This window comes from Penicillium expansum (genome assembly GCF_000769745.1).
Source record: "Penicillium expansum strain MD-8 chromosome Unknown contig190, whole genome shotgun sequence".
Taxonomy (NCBI): domain Eukaryota; kingdom Fungi; phylum Ascomycota; class Eurotiomycetes; order Eurotiales; family Aspergillaceae; genus Penicillium; species Penicillium expansum.
The window spans coordinates 648,067-663,057 of NW_015971406.1; the positions used below are offsets into that span (position 1 = coordinate 648,067).

A 14,991-nucleotide genomic window follows, 5' to 3' on the forward strand; every position below is an offset into this window, starting at 1 on the left:
CGAACTTCATATTCAAGAAACCTCAATCATCTTCTCAGCCATCTCGAGCAAACTGTCGGCCATGACATCCATCTTAGTATCAAAGATCTCAATACACGACTCCTTCTCATAGATCGAGCAGTAAGCACCACGGAAGCTGATTATTTCGACATAAGTTAGCTAGAATATCTTTCTTTTAGGCAACAGGCGAAACTTACCCGGCTTTAACAGCTGCGCTCACATCCCACATATGCGCCGCCACAAACCACTTTTGATCCTCGGCACCGAACTTATCCAGCATGGGCTTGTAGGACCCCATCGAAGGTTTGACCATAGCAAGCGGGGATTCCAATGCGGACTCATATTTCATGAACTGATGGCAGCTGACAAGGTTCTCGGCGGGCATTTCGAAACCGGCGCGCTTAAAGTAGCCGCCGACTCTTTCTGTGTCGCCCGTGGTCAAGCACCAGATGGTGAAACCATTCTCCCGCAATTTCTCCATCATGGCGCGGCATTCTGGGCGGAGTTCTAGCTTTGAATACGCCTCTTGACAGATGTCTCTTTCCTCGTCGGTGGCGAATGATCTCGGGTCTTCGATCCCGGACATATATAAGACGCGATAAAAGAGCGCCTTGAAAACTTCTTTGTATGGCACGCTCCGCTTGGACATGTGCAGCATTAGAGACTCGAGCTCGGAGGATTGCATCCATGCAAAACCAAATATCTTGGCCGAAACATGGTGTGCTCGCAGTCGGGGGCCGAGGACCTCTTCGATGGTGTCGAGAAAGACGTCGAATGACACACAGGTGCCGACCACATCGAAAACGGCGTGCTTCCTGGGGTAGATCATGTTGTGAATAGAAGATTTTGACTGAAGATTGAATGGAATTGAATTGGTAGACTAAAAAGTTTCTTGGGATGCGTACTGGTCCCGAGCTTTTCAAGGCCTTTTATTCAATGCGCTTCACCGCGTCCATTGAAATCGTTGTCTGATTGCGGCATGCCGCTATCCGGTAATCTCTATCCTCGAATCAAGATAAGATAGAGGTTCACTCCGTACATGTGAGCTCCTCCAAGAGATGATGCACCGATAATGGCGGTGTGGGCACTCCGGATCTAACCATATCCGGAAATCAGCTATCTGCGGACCAGACCCACTCCGTCTCGGAGCTTCGTCACCTGAGCTCCGGCACATAGGGATTACGTTCCAAAATTGTTTGATATGGAAGACTTGATATCTATATAGATATATAAATAAATATATAAATGAATGACCCACTTTCAATTGCACAGAAATGGTGATTCAGGGGGTAGAGTAAACACATAGTGTTGAGAATACCATTCTCATACTTGGAAGAGTCAATGTGCACCAATCGAAATCAGCATTTCTATATGCCGGAATGCAAGCTCCAAGGAGTTCCCAGAAAATTGGCGCATAATATATGGGGCTCACAGCAATATAGGGGTTAGAATATTCACTTCTATTCTTTCATGGTTAGAGGCTTGGACAATTCACACTTCTCATTCCATAACATACTGCTTAGTATACAAACAAGCTTCATTACATGCAATTTATAGATTACTATCTAGAAGTTCAACACATAGAGTCATATAGAAAAAATCCAGTTCATTGTTACATGCACCCCTTGAAGTCAGGCAAACTTGAAGTTCCGAGGGCTAATCTGGTAACTCCACTAGCGAGTCTAGCGAGTCAAAAGATCTCATGGACACAGTAACTCCCGCTCAGCTCCATAGAATGTTCAATTTGTGAAGACCTTTCTTTGGCTTTGGCTCAGGCTCTGGATTCCGATTCGCAATATCAATAAAGGGTTGAATGGGGATATCTTCCAAGGGGACAATCTTTGTCTTGCGAATAAACTTGTACCCAAAATAGAGGATCAGGAAAAGGGGAATATTAATATAAGATGAGACGAATGATTCGTTGTCCCAGTGCCCTTTGATGAAGGTTGAGTACCCGCCCGTGATAAGCAGGATTGTGAGCAAGAACAGCGAGGCCCAGCTGATATATGGCTGGAGCGGCGTCGCCCACGGTAGAGATTTCCGAGAGATTCCTTGTTTCTTGCAGCCATAGTAGAAACGAAGATATGTGACCAGAATAGACATCCAGTTGGTCAGAGTTGTGATGGAGACAAGGTCTTGTAGCCAATTAAACACGGTGCTGGCAGTTGCAGAGAGTGACATGTATCCCAGACACATGAATAGACCATAGAGCGAAATTGCGACCCAGGGGACCGAAAATCTGTTAAGTCGAGTGAAGAACTTGGGGGCTTGACCGTTCATCGCCAGTCCGACCAACACCCTGGTCCCTCCGAGCATGTTCGAGTTGCCTGAAGACCATGCCGACGTGATGATGACAGCATTGATAATTGATGGCACTACCTTGATTCCAGCTAGAGTAGCTGCGATCACAAAGGGAGACTCAGAAGCTGTCCCGGTAGAAGCGCTAAGTCTAGGCTCATTGGAGGGGACCACAAGGCCGACCATAAAGATTGAGATCACTGAAAGGAAGAGGTCAGCTATCAAAAGAAAACACTTATTTTCTCCTTTGGAATTAACATACCGTAGAAAACCAATATACGAATGAAAACCCGCTTGGCAGCCTGAGGAATAGCCTGTCTTGGCGATTTTGTCTCTGCGGCAGCAACAGTAATTGTTTCAATACCTGAATATGCGTAAAGGGCATTATTCATGGATGTCCAAACACCAAGGAAACGACCAAGAGCGCCACCGATTCCAAGGTACTGAACGAAAGGCCCAGGACTGCGCCAGTATTCAAATCCAATGGTTTTATGATCAGGACCGCCACCACAGGTAATCACAAGAGCCTAGTTTATCTTTGTTAGTTTATCAAAGCCCTCTAATCTTTTAGGAATTAAACTTGAGCTTACCATGATATTGACTCCGATGATCAGCAAGATCTTCATCATAGAGAAAGCGAACTCGAGCTCTCCATATACTCTCACAAAGACCAGAGCGGTACATATCATAAGCAATCCAAAGATAGTGACCCAAATCGCACTATTGAGGTCAGACCAGAACTGCACTAGCACAGCAGCGGCTACGATCTCTGCGGGAATAGACACAAGGTATGAATATACCACGTTGTAGCCATTGGCGAAGGCTAGTGCAGGGTCAACAAAGTATTCCGCGTAGCGGACTATTCCACCGTTCAACGGAACAAGTGTACCCATCTCGCCCACGGCAAGGGTCACGGTGCCGGCAACACATCCCATGACCAGGTAGCCCAGAAAGGCTCCCAGGGGACCAGACCGCGAAATCGCTCGACCAGAACTAAGGAAGAGACCAGTTCCGATGGTACCAGCCAAAGCGATCATTTGAATATGTCTCTGATGAAGGCCTTGCCTCACGGTCGAAATTTCTTCGAAGTCTCCAACATATTCATCTTCTGGTTTAATAGGGGCTTCTGGGTCTTGCATTGTGGCTTTGACATCCTTTGTAAATTCATGGATGTCTGGGGTGTCCTCGTTGCCAAGGAAGTTCTTGATCGTGGACATCTCAATTGACTTGGATGTTCTCTCGTTGTAGAAAGGAAGGGTGATATTGGCAATATTGGGTGGTCCTTTATAGATAGCAGACTGGGAGGTTCCACCGGAGACAATTTAGCTTTGACTTACGGACACCTTTTGTTAGTGGCCATATCGCTCTGAAGTCACCATGGCAAGCCACATATTCTTTATCTATACAGTTAAGCTATGCGGATAAGGCAATATTGAAAGTAAAATCAAGCGTGGCCTTTAGTGTCGTTCAAAAATAGTTAGAGGAAAGACATGGAGACCTTGATTGGCAGATGGATGAAGATACAAGATGACAGGCACCCAATCGGCAGACTTAAGTATTTTTGCGACAAGGTTTGGGGGGGAATGTGAGATAGCAGGACACGGATGATAAATGGGGTGCAGATCAACTCCGCAAACTCCAAGGCCGCAAAATCCACTCCGTTGAAGATAGCAGCTCCGAGAGATAAGGTGGCATGATTTGGTTTGGAACTGGCAACTCGGAGTAATAACACCGAGTTCTCAGAAAATGTATTCGAGACAGATATTAGATGTACTTCAGGGTGTTTATATATAATATTTTACTTCATATTCGTCTGTTATTACAAGTTTTACAAGCTCAGAACCTCATCTCCGTATTGTCGAGTAGTCCGATCACCGGATTCCATTTCCGAACTTCAGCAAAAGTTGTCCGAAGCAAATCAATATCATGCCGAAAGTCTTCCTGGTAACGGGGACTTCAAGCGGCTTTGGCCATGATTTGATTCAAGAGATATTGAATCGTGGAGACATTGCAATTGCGACAGCACGTACTCCGGCGATTTTGCAATTCGATAACACTACCGAAAACAACTACATGACCTTGAAGCTCGATGTGACCGATACCGAATCCATTAAAGTAGCTTTCGCCGAGGCCATCAAGCGCTTCGGGAGAATCGATGTCGTCGTGAACAATGCGGGATACGGCCTCACGGGATGCTTCGAAGAATACACCGAAGAACAGATTCGGATGCAGATGGAGGTCAATTTCTTCGGTCTCATCAATGTTACACGGGAATCAATGTCTACCATGAGAGCCCAAAAGCCCAGCGGCGGTGTCATTCAACAGGTTACCAGTGTGGGTGGACAACGCGGAGCTGCATGCTTCAGCCTGTATGCCGCGAGCAAATGGGCAGTTGAAGGGTTTACGGAGTCTGTTTCAAAGGAAGTGAAGCCTGAATGGGGTATTAAGTTTACCTGCGTCGAGCCAGGTGGCTTTAGGTGAGTTGGGATAATCCCTCGACAAATTGCGTTTGTGTCTGATTTAATACGTCTTATTAGAACCGATTGGGCTGGTCGGTCAATGGCTTTCACCGAACGCCATCCAGAATATGACCACCTCGATGCTAAAGGCAGCATGATGGCCCGCAATGGGACTCAGCCTGGTGACCCTCGAAAGGCCGCAAAAGCGTTTTACGATTTAGCCATGATGGAAGACCCGCCATTGAGAGTCTTGCTCGGCACAGATGCCTATCCAGCCATTCTAGCGAGGCTAGAGGAGGAGAAACGGAATTTCATGAAGTATGAAGGAATCAGTTTAAGCACCGATATCGATTAAGCGATCAATTATATTAGAAATCCGATGTAGTTCAATGAGAATATCTTTCAACACCCTAAGACATGCAAACAAAAACCCCGGAGATAGTAACATTTTAGACGGGGGATATCAAATGGGAGAAGCTTAATTGGATAGTCTCCACACTTGACTATGATACTTGTAGCTAGATATAAGACAAGCGGAGACCGTTTTGTGCTACATTGCTCATACTATAGGCTCATTGCAAATAAGTAAAATTAATCGAGGTTACTAATGGGACCCTTTGCATGTGACCACTACACCACGTTGGATCTTGAAAAAAGGAACCTTCGTTGGTGATATAACATTACTAGATAACATTAAGAACAGCATAACTGGATAACTCGGCCTCTCATTCTTCAACGTGCAATGGATATATCTCATCTTTTGATGCCGAGGATATCACCTCCCAAAGGACCGTTGCTTGCGTTGTCAAGCCTCTCCTTTGTCGTTTGAAACAGTTTCGGAACACCAGTATCTTCGAAGTCGATCCCATTCTGAACCATCTTAGCAACCCCAAGCGCAGACAAGAACGCCTGAGGCATTCCATGACCATTGAAGCCCGCAAGTACAAACTGGCCATCCTCCCCAGGCACGGCGCCGATGTGGGGCTGGGAGTCCCAGCTGTACCCCATGACGCCGGTCCAGATTTTATCCACTTGGGCGCCGCTGTCTTCCCAGCCATTGAAATGCCGTTGCATATACCCATCATAATGGTCTTTGACTTGCTCAATGAGACATGAATCGTCCACGTTGTCGTACCATGAACTCAGAACAGGGTGGTAAAGCAAGTTGGCTCCACCGACAACAATGCTACCGTCGGCACGAGGGATGAGGTATGAAACAACGTTGTCCTCTTCGCGGACTATGTAGGAGTTGTTCAGCAGAGGCGCTCTTGTGCCCTCAGGAACTGAAATATGAGTACACAGTCCTTTACAGGGAACGATGGCTTCGCGGTACTGTGGAAGAAGACCCCCGATATAGGCATTGTTCGCATACACGACTTTCCGAGCGACTGTCGTGCCTCGCGGTGTTGTAATAATATAACTGCCCGAAGGTTGCCGACTCACAGACGTCACTGGGGTATTGGTCTGGAGGTTGACCAGGCCAGTCTTGAGAATTGAGGCGGTCAGGTGGAGAATCATTTTGTACGGCCATAGAGTTGCTGCCGTGAAAGAAGCGCATGCTTTGGCGCCTTTGACACCCGAGATACCCTCCGCATCCTTGCCAAGTACGAAGAAAACATCCTTCATGTACTCAAGATTACGGGATACCAGTGTGTCATACATCTCCGTAGCCTTTCGGGCAGTTTCCTCATTAGTCCATACATCGATAGACCTTGTGAGGGTAAAGTCGCAGTCGATTTTCTCCTTTTCGACCAAGGACTTCATGGCGTGGACATGAGCGATTTCAAATTCCGTCACCTCCAAGGCACGTTCAACTCCTGCTCGGTCGATGAGCCTGGTCATAGGGGTGTACATGTCAGGCCGTAGGTGGCCACCATTGCGTCCTGTTGCGCCCGAACAGACACCCCGTGCTTCCAGTATTGTGATAGAGAGTTTCTTGTCACTGGCCTCTCCCTTGACCAAATGGTATGCCGTGCTAATTCCTGCATAGCCGGCGCCTATGATGACGACGTCACTCGAAACTGGAAGCTCCTCTGTGGTCCGATGATCGTGCAGTTCGTGAATGTCTCGATGCCAAAATGGGACAGTTGCATTTTCGACAGGGTGCCGGGATGTATTGGATGAGTCGTTCGGAGACATAGTGGGCGAGATGGGATTGATTCCTGCTGTTCGGAATTTCCACAGGTTGATGTGCTAGGCTACTTGACGGCCTGCTTTGTCGACATTAAGTAATGGCGGGGGGTGGTTCGGTTCTTGATCATCATTCGATGAGGATATCATTTGATGAGGATACCTTCGCAAATGGAGCGAATGAGAACGAACTCCGATTTGTCGATATTAAACATCGACTGATCAACGCCGCGAAACGCCGTGACCTGCGCTTATCGACCCCGCAACCTGTCGCGCCCGGCGTGGCCCACTCCGACAAACCAAAAAGTACTCCGAACCAACTCCGGGCTATCTTATCAGTTGAGCCAATCAGCAAGGCATGTTATCGTAAAAGGGGCCTTCCGATGTATTCAAAACCGCAGAGTTGGGCTTGTCAATCTGTTGACATTGCTTAATACGGAAAAGGTGGATTACTTTGTTCAAGCCAGCCATTCTGAGTCCAATCAACGGTGTTCAGCCAATCCATATCATCAAATGTGTTCATCTCAGGATCAATGTCATGCTCTCTTCCCGTCGCAGTGGGTAGATTTTGCCCTGGAGACTGCTGATCTTGCGGACCATAGTGTCTCTGGGGCTGCTGTTCGTTCGGCATCCCTTGTGTTTGCATGCCACACGACGACCCCAAAGAATCAAACACAGCGTCAATGATTCTCTGTAGAACTGTCTTGAACTTCTTGCTGAGCTGCGCATTGTTATCCGTAGGCCGTATCCAGTCAAGTAAGGCTCTGAACATAACCAGAGTTTGGACGACTTCTGACCGTGAGAATCTAACACAATCGTGACTGTCGGTCGTCGCTGGGACCTCGCTTTGTGTGGCAGGTGGTACTAGATTACTTGCTCGGAGAAGCTCGACACATAAAATCCCCGCACAGGGCATTCCATATGATACTGTCTGGATGAATATTAGTTACTTTTGCACTCTCAACTCAAATAACCGGCTAGGCTGGTCAAAGACTTACAATCCAGTCAAAGGCATGGTGGAATTCCTGTAGCTGATCGCGGTTAAGCCAGAGAGACAGGATAACAGACATTGTCTCTTGGGCGATATTGAACAAGTTCTGGCCCCCACTGAATTTTCGCGATACAAGTAGGCGCTGGAGGAGGAACTGGCATTGCAATACATCAAGTTGTATGCGGGTGATAACATAGACTTCATGGGCACTCCGTTCATGGAGTCGTGAACCTGACTGCGGGTGCCACTCGGAGTTCCCCTGATACTGAATATGCTGAGGATATGAAGCAACTATCTTCCCTAACTGAACTTGTAGGTCTCTGAAATAAACTTAAAGTCAGCGAAATGTATGCAATATTTCTTCTAAATAACGTACTCAACCTGCGATTTTGTAAAATTCGAATTAACACTAAGTGTTAGTTCCAGGATTCCCTCCCGGATAGGACTAAGCATCGTCAATGCTCGAAGCCAGGTTGTTGTGTATATGCGACCATTGGTGTTCCAACCATTTGAGTCAAGCTTCCCAATGGCCATGGTGAGTCTTTCGCGGCCCCCATATACATCTTCCTCGCATAAATCGAGTGGGAGAGGGCATTGACAGTAATGATTACTGAGCATAGGTGGTCGCGCATTGAACAAACTGTGACATTTGTCGTGGTAATACATCGACGAAGCGAGTGATGCTCGGTGTTGAGAAAATGGGGTGATTTCCTTTGAAGGAGAGAGGCGGTGCAACCCTGCACTTATGAAAGCACTGCGGACAGTTCCGTAGTCGACTCGTACGCGGTCACCTATGATGGAATAAGCTTGATTCTATAAACCCAGGGTTTGTGCCGTTGTGTTGCGACTCACTCTCGTCACTGATAATGATGCTTTGCAGTCTGGTGCTATTCTTCATGCAAATAACCATGGTATCGGTGATCTCAAAGTTCCCTTCGCAAAGCCTCACACAGGCAGCAGCACACTCTCTCATCTTGTCTGCGGCAGTGTTGCGATTCCGCCCATACTGCTCGGGTAGATTAAATACTGGGTCCCACTCTTGTTTGCATCTGAACGCAATCCCAGCCCAACTGAAGAGGATCCCGATCATTTCCCATCGTAGATGAGGTCCACCAAACCAGTTTATCCAGGAAGCATGGTCGGAATTGCTTGCGGTATCGCAATCAGGTGTTGAGTGGGGCCTTTTGTGGGTGAGAAATAGATCATTTGCCACTCTCAATACAGATTCCCGCGTCCGAGGCTCCCCTAGCTCACTGCCGTATTCTGCCCATACTTGTTTCAAGCACTGCTGGATCATGGTGGGTGATAGCCATACATCATAGATATGATGGATTCCTGTCATCAACATCTCACATGTACGAGCTGTGGGGAAGTTGAGCAGTGTCCTAACGGCCAACTCCACGCGAGACCGGGCCATTACATCAGGCTCTCGGCCTGACTCGTGGTGGTCGGAGTTCGTGGCATCAAGCATCACAGCGCCAAAGCTATCTTGGTTTTCAACAAAGACAGCAGAGAAACGAGTCGTCTCGTGTTGGCCCAGCTGCTCTTGAAATAGCATGTTCCGTTTTGATGCGCTCGAACGGGCTGTTATCCCCGAGCTCGCAGCTGGGCTTGGATCCCCAGGGGGAACAGAGATTCCCGCCCCGGCCGAAGACTCACCAGATATATGGAATGTGTTGGTGACATTTTGAGTGATCAGTAGTTCCGTGGGCAGCGTTGAGTCGAAATGCATGGGTGTGTAGGAGGTCGGAGGGCGGCGTTTGGTCATAGGAGCAGGGTGATAAATGCAATTCAGGCTGCGCAGGACACAACGCGAACATTTCGGACTTTCATGGTCACAGCGAATCTTAGCCTTGCGGCATGGTTCGCAGGCTTGCGGTTGGCCATTATGGCGTTTTCTTGGTTCTGCGAGCATGGTGTCTCCTTGCAACAAGCGTAGTTTCCCCTTATTGTTTTACTAGCTCGGTGGTCCACGGTGAAAATGAGACATTTCCGACAAGATAATGTTGAAAGCACAACTGTGAGGGCAAAATGTACCGCTATGACAGTAGAAGAGATCACCCAAGGCCAATAGGTGAATTAAGTAGATTAAGTACCGCGATGCTCTATCGCAGGCCGATAGGGTCGGGAGATTAATGTCCTCGGGAGCCAATCATTTTGCTCATCAAATTTTACGTAAATACGTATTAATACAGCCACTTTCCATACCAGAACAGCGTATCAAGTAGTAACTATGGTATATCTGCTATCCGTACAAAACGAATACACATAGTAGCTCTGGATAGTTAACTAGTTGACTAAATATAACAACCATACTTACATGTACATATATGTTCTGGGAAAGAGTCAACTGCAAGAAAGAATAGAATCTAATCCCTAGAGTAACATTGAATGTTGTGTGATCTATATAGTCCACTAACAAGCAAAGTGATATAAACCGAACAGCGAAAAATGTTTAAATCTTCCTGATGTCTTCTAACTCCACAATAACCCCACAGTTAACGATGCCTATCACAAATCATCTTGCCTATCAAGCTTACCCCGCAGACCACCATCATCTAGGATACTGCCATACATAGCCGCTTCAAACAATCGATTTACCTGCCAGGCATGATGTCCAGCATGGGCGATCAGCCATGTCATCTCATCCACAAACCCAAGTGAGTATGCCCGTGCCATAGCTAGCTGGAGTCTCTCAGACAAGTAATCCTCTAGTTCCGGATCCACAACACCCTTGGAGACATATTGCATTGGCTCAGTACTGAGACACAGCCAGAGCTCAGCCAGTACGCCATCACTTTCCTCGTGTGCGCATAGGTGCCCATCTACTTGATCACATGGGTCGCCACCGTTACAAGCCCCCTGCAACGGTCTACTAAAGCCAGTAGTGCGTAGCTCAGAGTCGAAGGCTTCATCAAAATCTGCCTCGCGTGGTTCCGCCGCCGTCTTACGCGCCTTGGAGTAGCCAAGCAGAGCACGTCGCAGGAATCGGTGTCTGTCATTCAGGATGTGCCATGTGAACAGTCCGGAGCACATGCGCGCCGCTGGTTCCATCCAGCGTTCGCATAGCATCCTGCAGCCCGTATGTGCGTAAGCATCATATACCCTCCGTAGTGCTTCCTCGGTAACTATGCCTGTCGAAGTCATGTCGGCGGTGTTGAGGAAAGAGTTCAACAGCTCCGAGTTGTTTAGATCCGAACCCACATCGAGGACGTCCGTCCCAGGATTGCCAAATACCATGTCGCTCATCGCCGCAGCAGGATCAAAACCACGCACCATAGCCTCTTTGGCCAGACCCATCAAGCTGCTCTCGAAGGAAAATATGATTTGGGCCTCCCGTCTGTTCAGCTTGGCTACTTTATTGACCAGTTTCGATTTGTGGGCTTCCTCTAAAGCGATTTTCGCCCTTATATACTCCATACTAATCTCGACAGCGGCCCGCCTTTCGGCACCGGCTGGAGTATGCAGTGCACGATAATCGCTAACGGCCGACTTGATCGCGTCTTCGAACTCCGGAAAAACCTTCTCGTAACCGTGCTCATAGTAGAAAGCCATGTCGGTACAATAATTGGAGAAGAGAGTTTCAGCATCATATGCCCCGATCAACATGTTTATCATTCCGCAACCGAACAACGCATTGGTAGTGGTCAGTGGTTTCGGCCATTTCTCCGCACCAAAAAGCCGAATCACCTTCTCCAAGGCGGGTGTTAGTCCATAGCCTTTGCTAGGTAAAATCCTTCCGGAATCGTGCTGTTCCCTTCGCCATTTCTGCAGATCCTCCGAGAGATGCATCTCCACGAAGCCTTTCTGTGATCCTTCCTTAGATGAGTCGAGGCACTCAAATACCCGCGTGATATACTGTATGGCAATGTTTGAAAGGTCCTCAAGTAGCTCTAATCTACCATTTTCGATGATGATGCGTGCCTCTGCATATCCTCTATGGATAGGAAAGCTGGGCTCTTGGGCCACTTCATGTTTGACCTCACCCCAGAAATAGGGTGGGCTTCTATTTGTCGATCGTCGGACAGCTGGCTCGATACGACCAAGTGGAAGTGATAACTGGCACTGGTTCTGTTCGTCTTGTTTCGCATCCATGACTGACTGGTCTGGGCGGGTGTGCTGTGCAATTGGGAGTGAATGAAACCCGAATGACTGGTATCAAAAGCATACACCGATCAACCAGAGGTGCACGTAGGCTTACTTATATAGCCTTACTACGTATGTCTTGGCACATTTTAGGTGATTGGAATAGGGCCTAGGGATATACTATGCAGTAGCCATGTTTGAGATGGACATGCCAAAGAAGCTAATTGTCGTACAACCACTTTTGGTACAGATCTCGCTTCGCCATGCAGTGTATTTCTCCAAGGCCATCGCTGCTGTCTATTGGATCAAGCCCATGAAATAGGGTTCATCGAGGAAATGTACTCGGCCTCATAGATGGTCAACGGGCTAATGAGACATAAGTTTACCACCACATTAAGTTCAAAATAGTGAATGAGTGATCAATCTAGACTACCCGACAGTATATTCATATTTTCCACATCTATTTACGGAGCGATGCAGTACCTGGTGTCATTTCCTTGTGATAACACTGCATACGTTGGAATACCGCGTCAATGTAGAAGATATTGGTGATGCCAGAGAGATCGAATTACAATTGGGGCCCCCTCAAAACTACGTGGCAGACAAACTTGATGCTGCATATGCATGCCCCTGGTTCAATCAACAGGATAATTCCAGGCAGATGAGGAAGGATTCCACTCAAAGGTTGAACGAAGGGAACGGTAAGCTATGATACCCACATGCTAGTCAAATTTAGATACGCTAGGCCATATGGAATCCTAATGTGGATCAGTATAATGTGTGCTTAGCTGCCACGCTAACATAATCGGCATAAAATCAAGCCGATATATATGTTGCACGGCATATACATACTCCGTACTCCGTAGAAGATTCCGAAATCGGGTTAGGCATCCACACTCTTGCTACTTACGTGTCCCGGAAAATACACCCTGAACACCATTTCAGATTACTGCTCTATAATGGACTGTTCTGCTTTTGTCGTACTACATTTGATAAAGCTATCCAATGAGTTTTGATTGTATCTACCAGGCTAAGCTCCCGATCTGGCGAGTCTGAGACATAGATGAAGTGGATGGTGGACGGTGGACAGTCATAAAGAGTCTCTCCGTACTCCGTAGTCTCTCATAAATATAAAACAAAAATGGAGATTGGCCAATTGCTTCTACTTTACTAAATTCCACTCATTTCCGCCAAGGCCATATGAAAGAGAAAATATTCTTTGGTGTCGGGGGGTCCGGCCCCAAGATATCCGAATACGACCGGCTAGCTGAATAGGGAAAATTCAACGCTTTTTTATTAAAAAGGGCTTCAGCATTCATTAGCTTAACTAGTCTCTTTTCCGAGGTTATATTATGTTTATCACTGGCATATATCCTAGCTCTATATATTCTTCATCTCAACCTCACCTCCAAATCACAAAACATGACACCCCGTTCATTACCCCTGAACGGGACCAACCAAACCCCAATGCAAGAAGACTCCCTTAGGCGCAGGAATAACAAAGGCCTGCAACCCAAGACAATTGGAAATGGCCATACAAGCCCACCAAATTCAAGCCCGAAGCCCAGGAAACAGGGCTCTCTTCTCGGTCGCTGCAGGGATTTCGCGGGTAAGCACACCTGGACGATCCCACTAGGTCTCGTGCTCGCCTTCCTTTCACTATATGCGATCAACCCGACCGAGTCAAACCCAATTTCTCATTTCATATTTCTGTCTTACAAAGAGGAATCCCTGAATAAGGCTGACCCAAATGCCCCCACGCAGTATGGCAAGGGTCTGTGGGACATAGCATTCGTATCATTCTACGTGATTGTGCTATCCTTCACGCGCGAATTCATCATGCAAGAAATTCTCCGCCCTCTAGCAGCCTCGCGCATCAAGTCGCGGGGGAAACAGGCCCGCTTCATGGAGCAGATGTACACCGCGATGTACTTTTCAGTCCTCGGTCCCGCGGGGTTGTATGTCATGCGCCAGACCCCGGTCTGGTACTTCAACACGCGTGGAATGTACGAACTCTTCCCGCATAGGACCCATGCGGCTGAGTTCAAATTCTACTACTTGTTCGAGGCGGCGTATTGGGCGCAGCAGGCTATCGTTATGCTGCTGGGAATGGAGAAGCGGCGGAAGGACTTTATGGAGCTTGTTGCGCATCATATTGTGACATTGGCGCTTATTGCGCTCAGCTATCGCTTTCACTTTACGTATATGGGCATTGCTGTTTATATCACCCATGATATTAGTGATTTCTTCCTTGCCGTAAGTCGCATGTCTCCCGCCTAAACCAATTCTTCTCGTTTCGACACAACCCAAAATATGCCGCGCACCTATTGACAAGCTCGCTAGGTTTCAAAATCTCTCCATTACATAGCTCCGGACATAATGATTCCCTTCTACGCAACCTCAATCGGCGCCTGGATATATCTCCGCCACGTGCTGAATCTTCGGATCCTTTACTCCCTTCTAACCGAGTTCCGAACTGTTGGGCCCTACGAACTCAACTGGGAGACTCAACAATACAAGTGCTGGATCTCAAACATAATCACATTTGGACTGCTGGCTGTACTCCAGGCTCTCAATCTATTTTGGTTGTACTGTCTGTTGCGCAGCGCTTTCAAGTTCCTCGCAACGGGCGAGAAGAAGGATGATCGGTCTGAGCCGGATGAGTCTGAAATCGAGCACGATCAATTCAAAGTCGTTGGGGAAATTAATGGCCATGCTTCATTGAATGGCAGTGCATTGCCCAATGGCAAGTTCCACGCCGCCACCAATGGTGCTGGTGTCTCCATTAAGGCTAATGGGGTTCGTTAATGGGACTCATGTGGCTCGCTGGCCCTTCCTTTGGGTGCATCCGGCACTGCGAAAAGCACCAGGATGACCTTTCGCCTTACCACGCATTGGCTTAGCCGTTCAACGATTTTGAACGGAAATATTTGCTTGGTCCATTTAATTTTTCATGTTGTGCAATGTATATCATGGCAATTCAATTTTACGTGTTGTTCTCTGTTCTCCTGTTGTTATTGTTATTGT

General features: G+C 47.5%; 7 protein-coding genes across 7 annotated transcripts; 2 read left to right on the forward strand and 5 right to left on the reverse strand.

Moving 5' to 3' along the window:
* Positions 1-12: 12 nt before the first annotated feature.
* On the reverse strand, positions 13-829 carry PEX2_058700 (putative 2-haloalkanoic acid dehalogenase; the record flags this gene model as incomplete). Its single annotated transcript, XM_016743143.1, has 2 exons — positions 13-136; positions 198-829. 2 exons carry the CDS (start codon positions 827-829, stop codon positions 13-15), a joined length of 756 nt encoding a protein of 251 aa, XP_016595865.1.
* Positions 830-1,722: 893 nt separating this feature from the next.
* PEX2_058710 (Amino acid/polyamine transporter I) lies at positions 1,723-3,515 on the reverse strand (the record flags this gene model as incomplete). Its single annotated transcript, XM_016743144.1, has 3 exons — positions 1,723-2,498; positions 2,561-2,825; positions 2,889-3,515. 3 exons carry the CDS (start codon positions 3,513-3,515, stop codon positions 1,723-1,725), a joined length of 1,668 nt encoding a protein of 555 aa, XP_016595866.1.
* A 709-nt stretch (positions 3,516-4,224) lies between these two features.
* On the forward strand, positions 4,225-5,112 carry PEX2_058720 (Short-chain dehydrogenase/reductase SDR; the record flags this gene model as incomplete). The annotated part of the gene is made up of 2 exons (XM_016743145.1): positions 4,225-4,775; positions 4,836-5,112. The coding sequence occupies 2 exons, from the start codon at positions 4,225-4,227 to the stop codon at positions 5,110-5,112; spliced, it is 828 nt and encodes a 275-aa protein (XP_016595867.1).
* Positions 5,113-5,510: 398 nt separating this feature from the next.
* Positions 5,511-6,896, reverse strand: PEX2_058730 (NAD(P)/FAD-dependent oxidoreductase; the record flags this gene model as incomplete). The annotated part of the gene is made up of 1 exon (XM_016743146.1): positions 5,511-6,896. The coding sequence occupies one exon, from the start codon at positions 6,894-6,896 to the stop codon at positions 5,511-5,513; it is 1,386 nt and encodes a 461-aa protein (XP_016595868.1).
* Positions 6,897-7,317: 421 nt separating this feature from the next.
* Positions 7,318-9,610, reverse strand: PEX2_058740 (fungal specific transcription factor domain-containing protein; the record flags this gene model as incomplete). Its single annotated transcript, XM_016743147.1, has 4 exons — positions 7,318-7,818; positions 7,886-8,198; positions 8,255-8,669; positions 8,731-9,610. The coding sequence occupies 4 exons, from the start codon at positions 9,608-9,610 to the stop codon at positions 7,318-7,320; spliced, it is 2,109 nt and encodes a 702-aa protein (XP_016595869.1).
* Positions 9,611-10,389: 779 nt separating this feature from the next.
* On the reverse strand, positions 10,390-11,973 carry PEX2_058750 (uncharacterized protein; the record flags this gene model as incomplete). Its single annotated transcript, XM_016743148.1, has 1 exon — positions 10,390-11,973. One exon carries the CDS (start codon positions 11,971-11,973, stop codon positions 10,390-10,392), a length of 1,584 nt encoding a protein of 527 aa, XP_016595870.1.
* Positions 11,974-13,386: 1,413 nt separating this feature from the next.
* PEX2_058760 (TRAM1-like protein) lies at positions 13,387-14,772 on the forward strand (the record flags this gene model as incomplete). Its single annotated transcript, XM_016743149.1, has 2 exons — positions 13,387-14,220; positions 14,308-14,772. 2 exons carry the CDS (start codon positions 13,387-13,389, stop codon positions 14,770-14,772), a joined length of 1,299 nt encoding a protein of 432 aa, XP_016595871.1.
* Between the last annotated feature and the right edge of the window lie 219 nt (positions 14,773-14,991).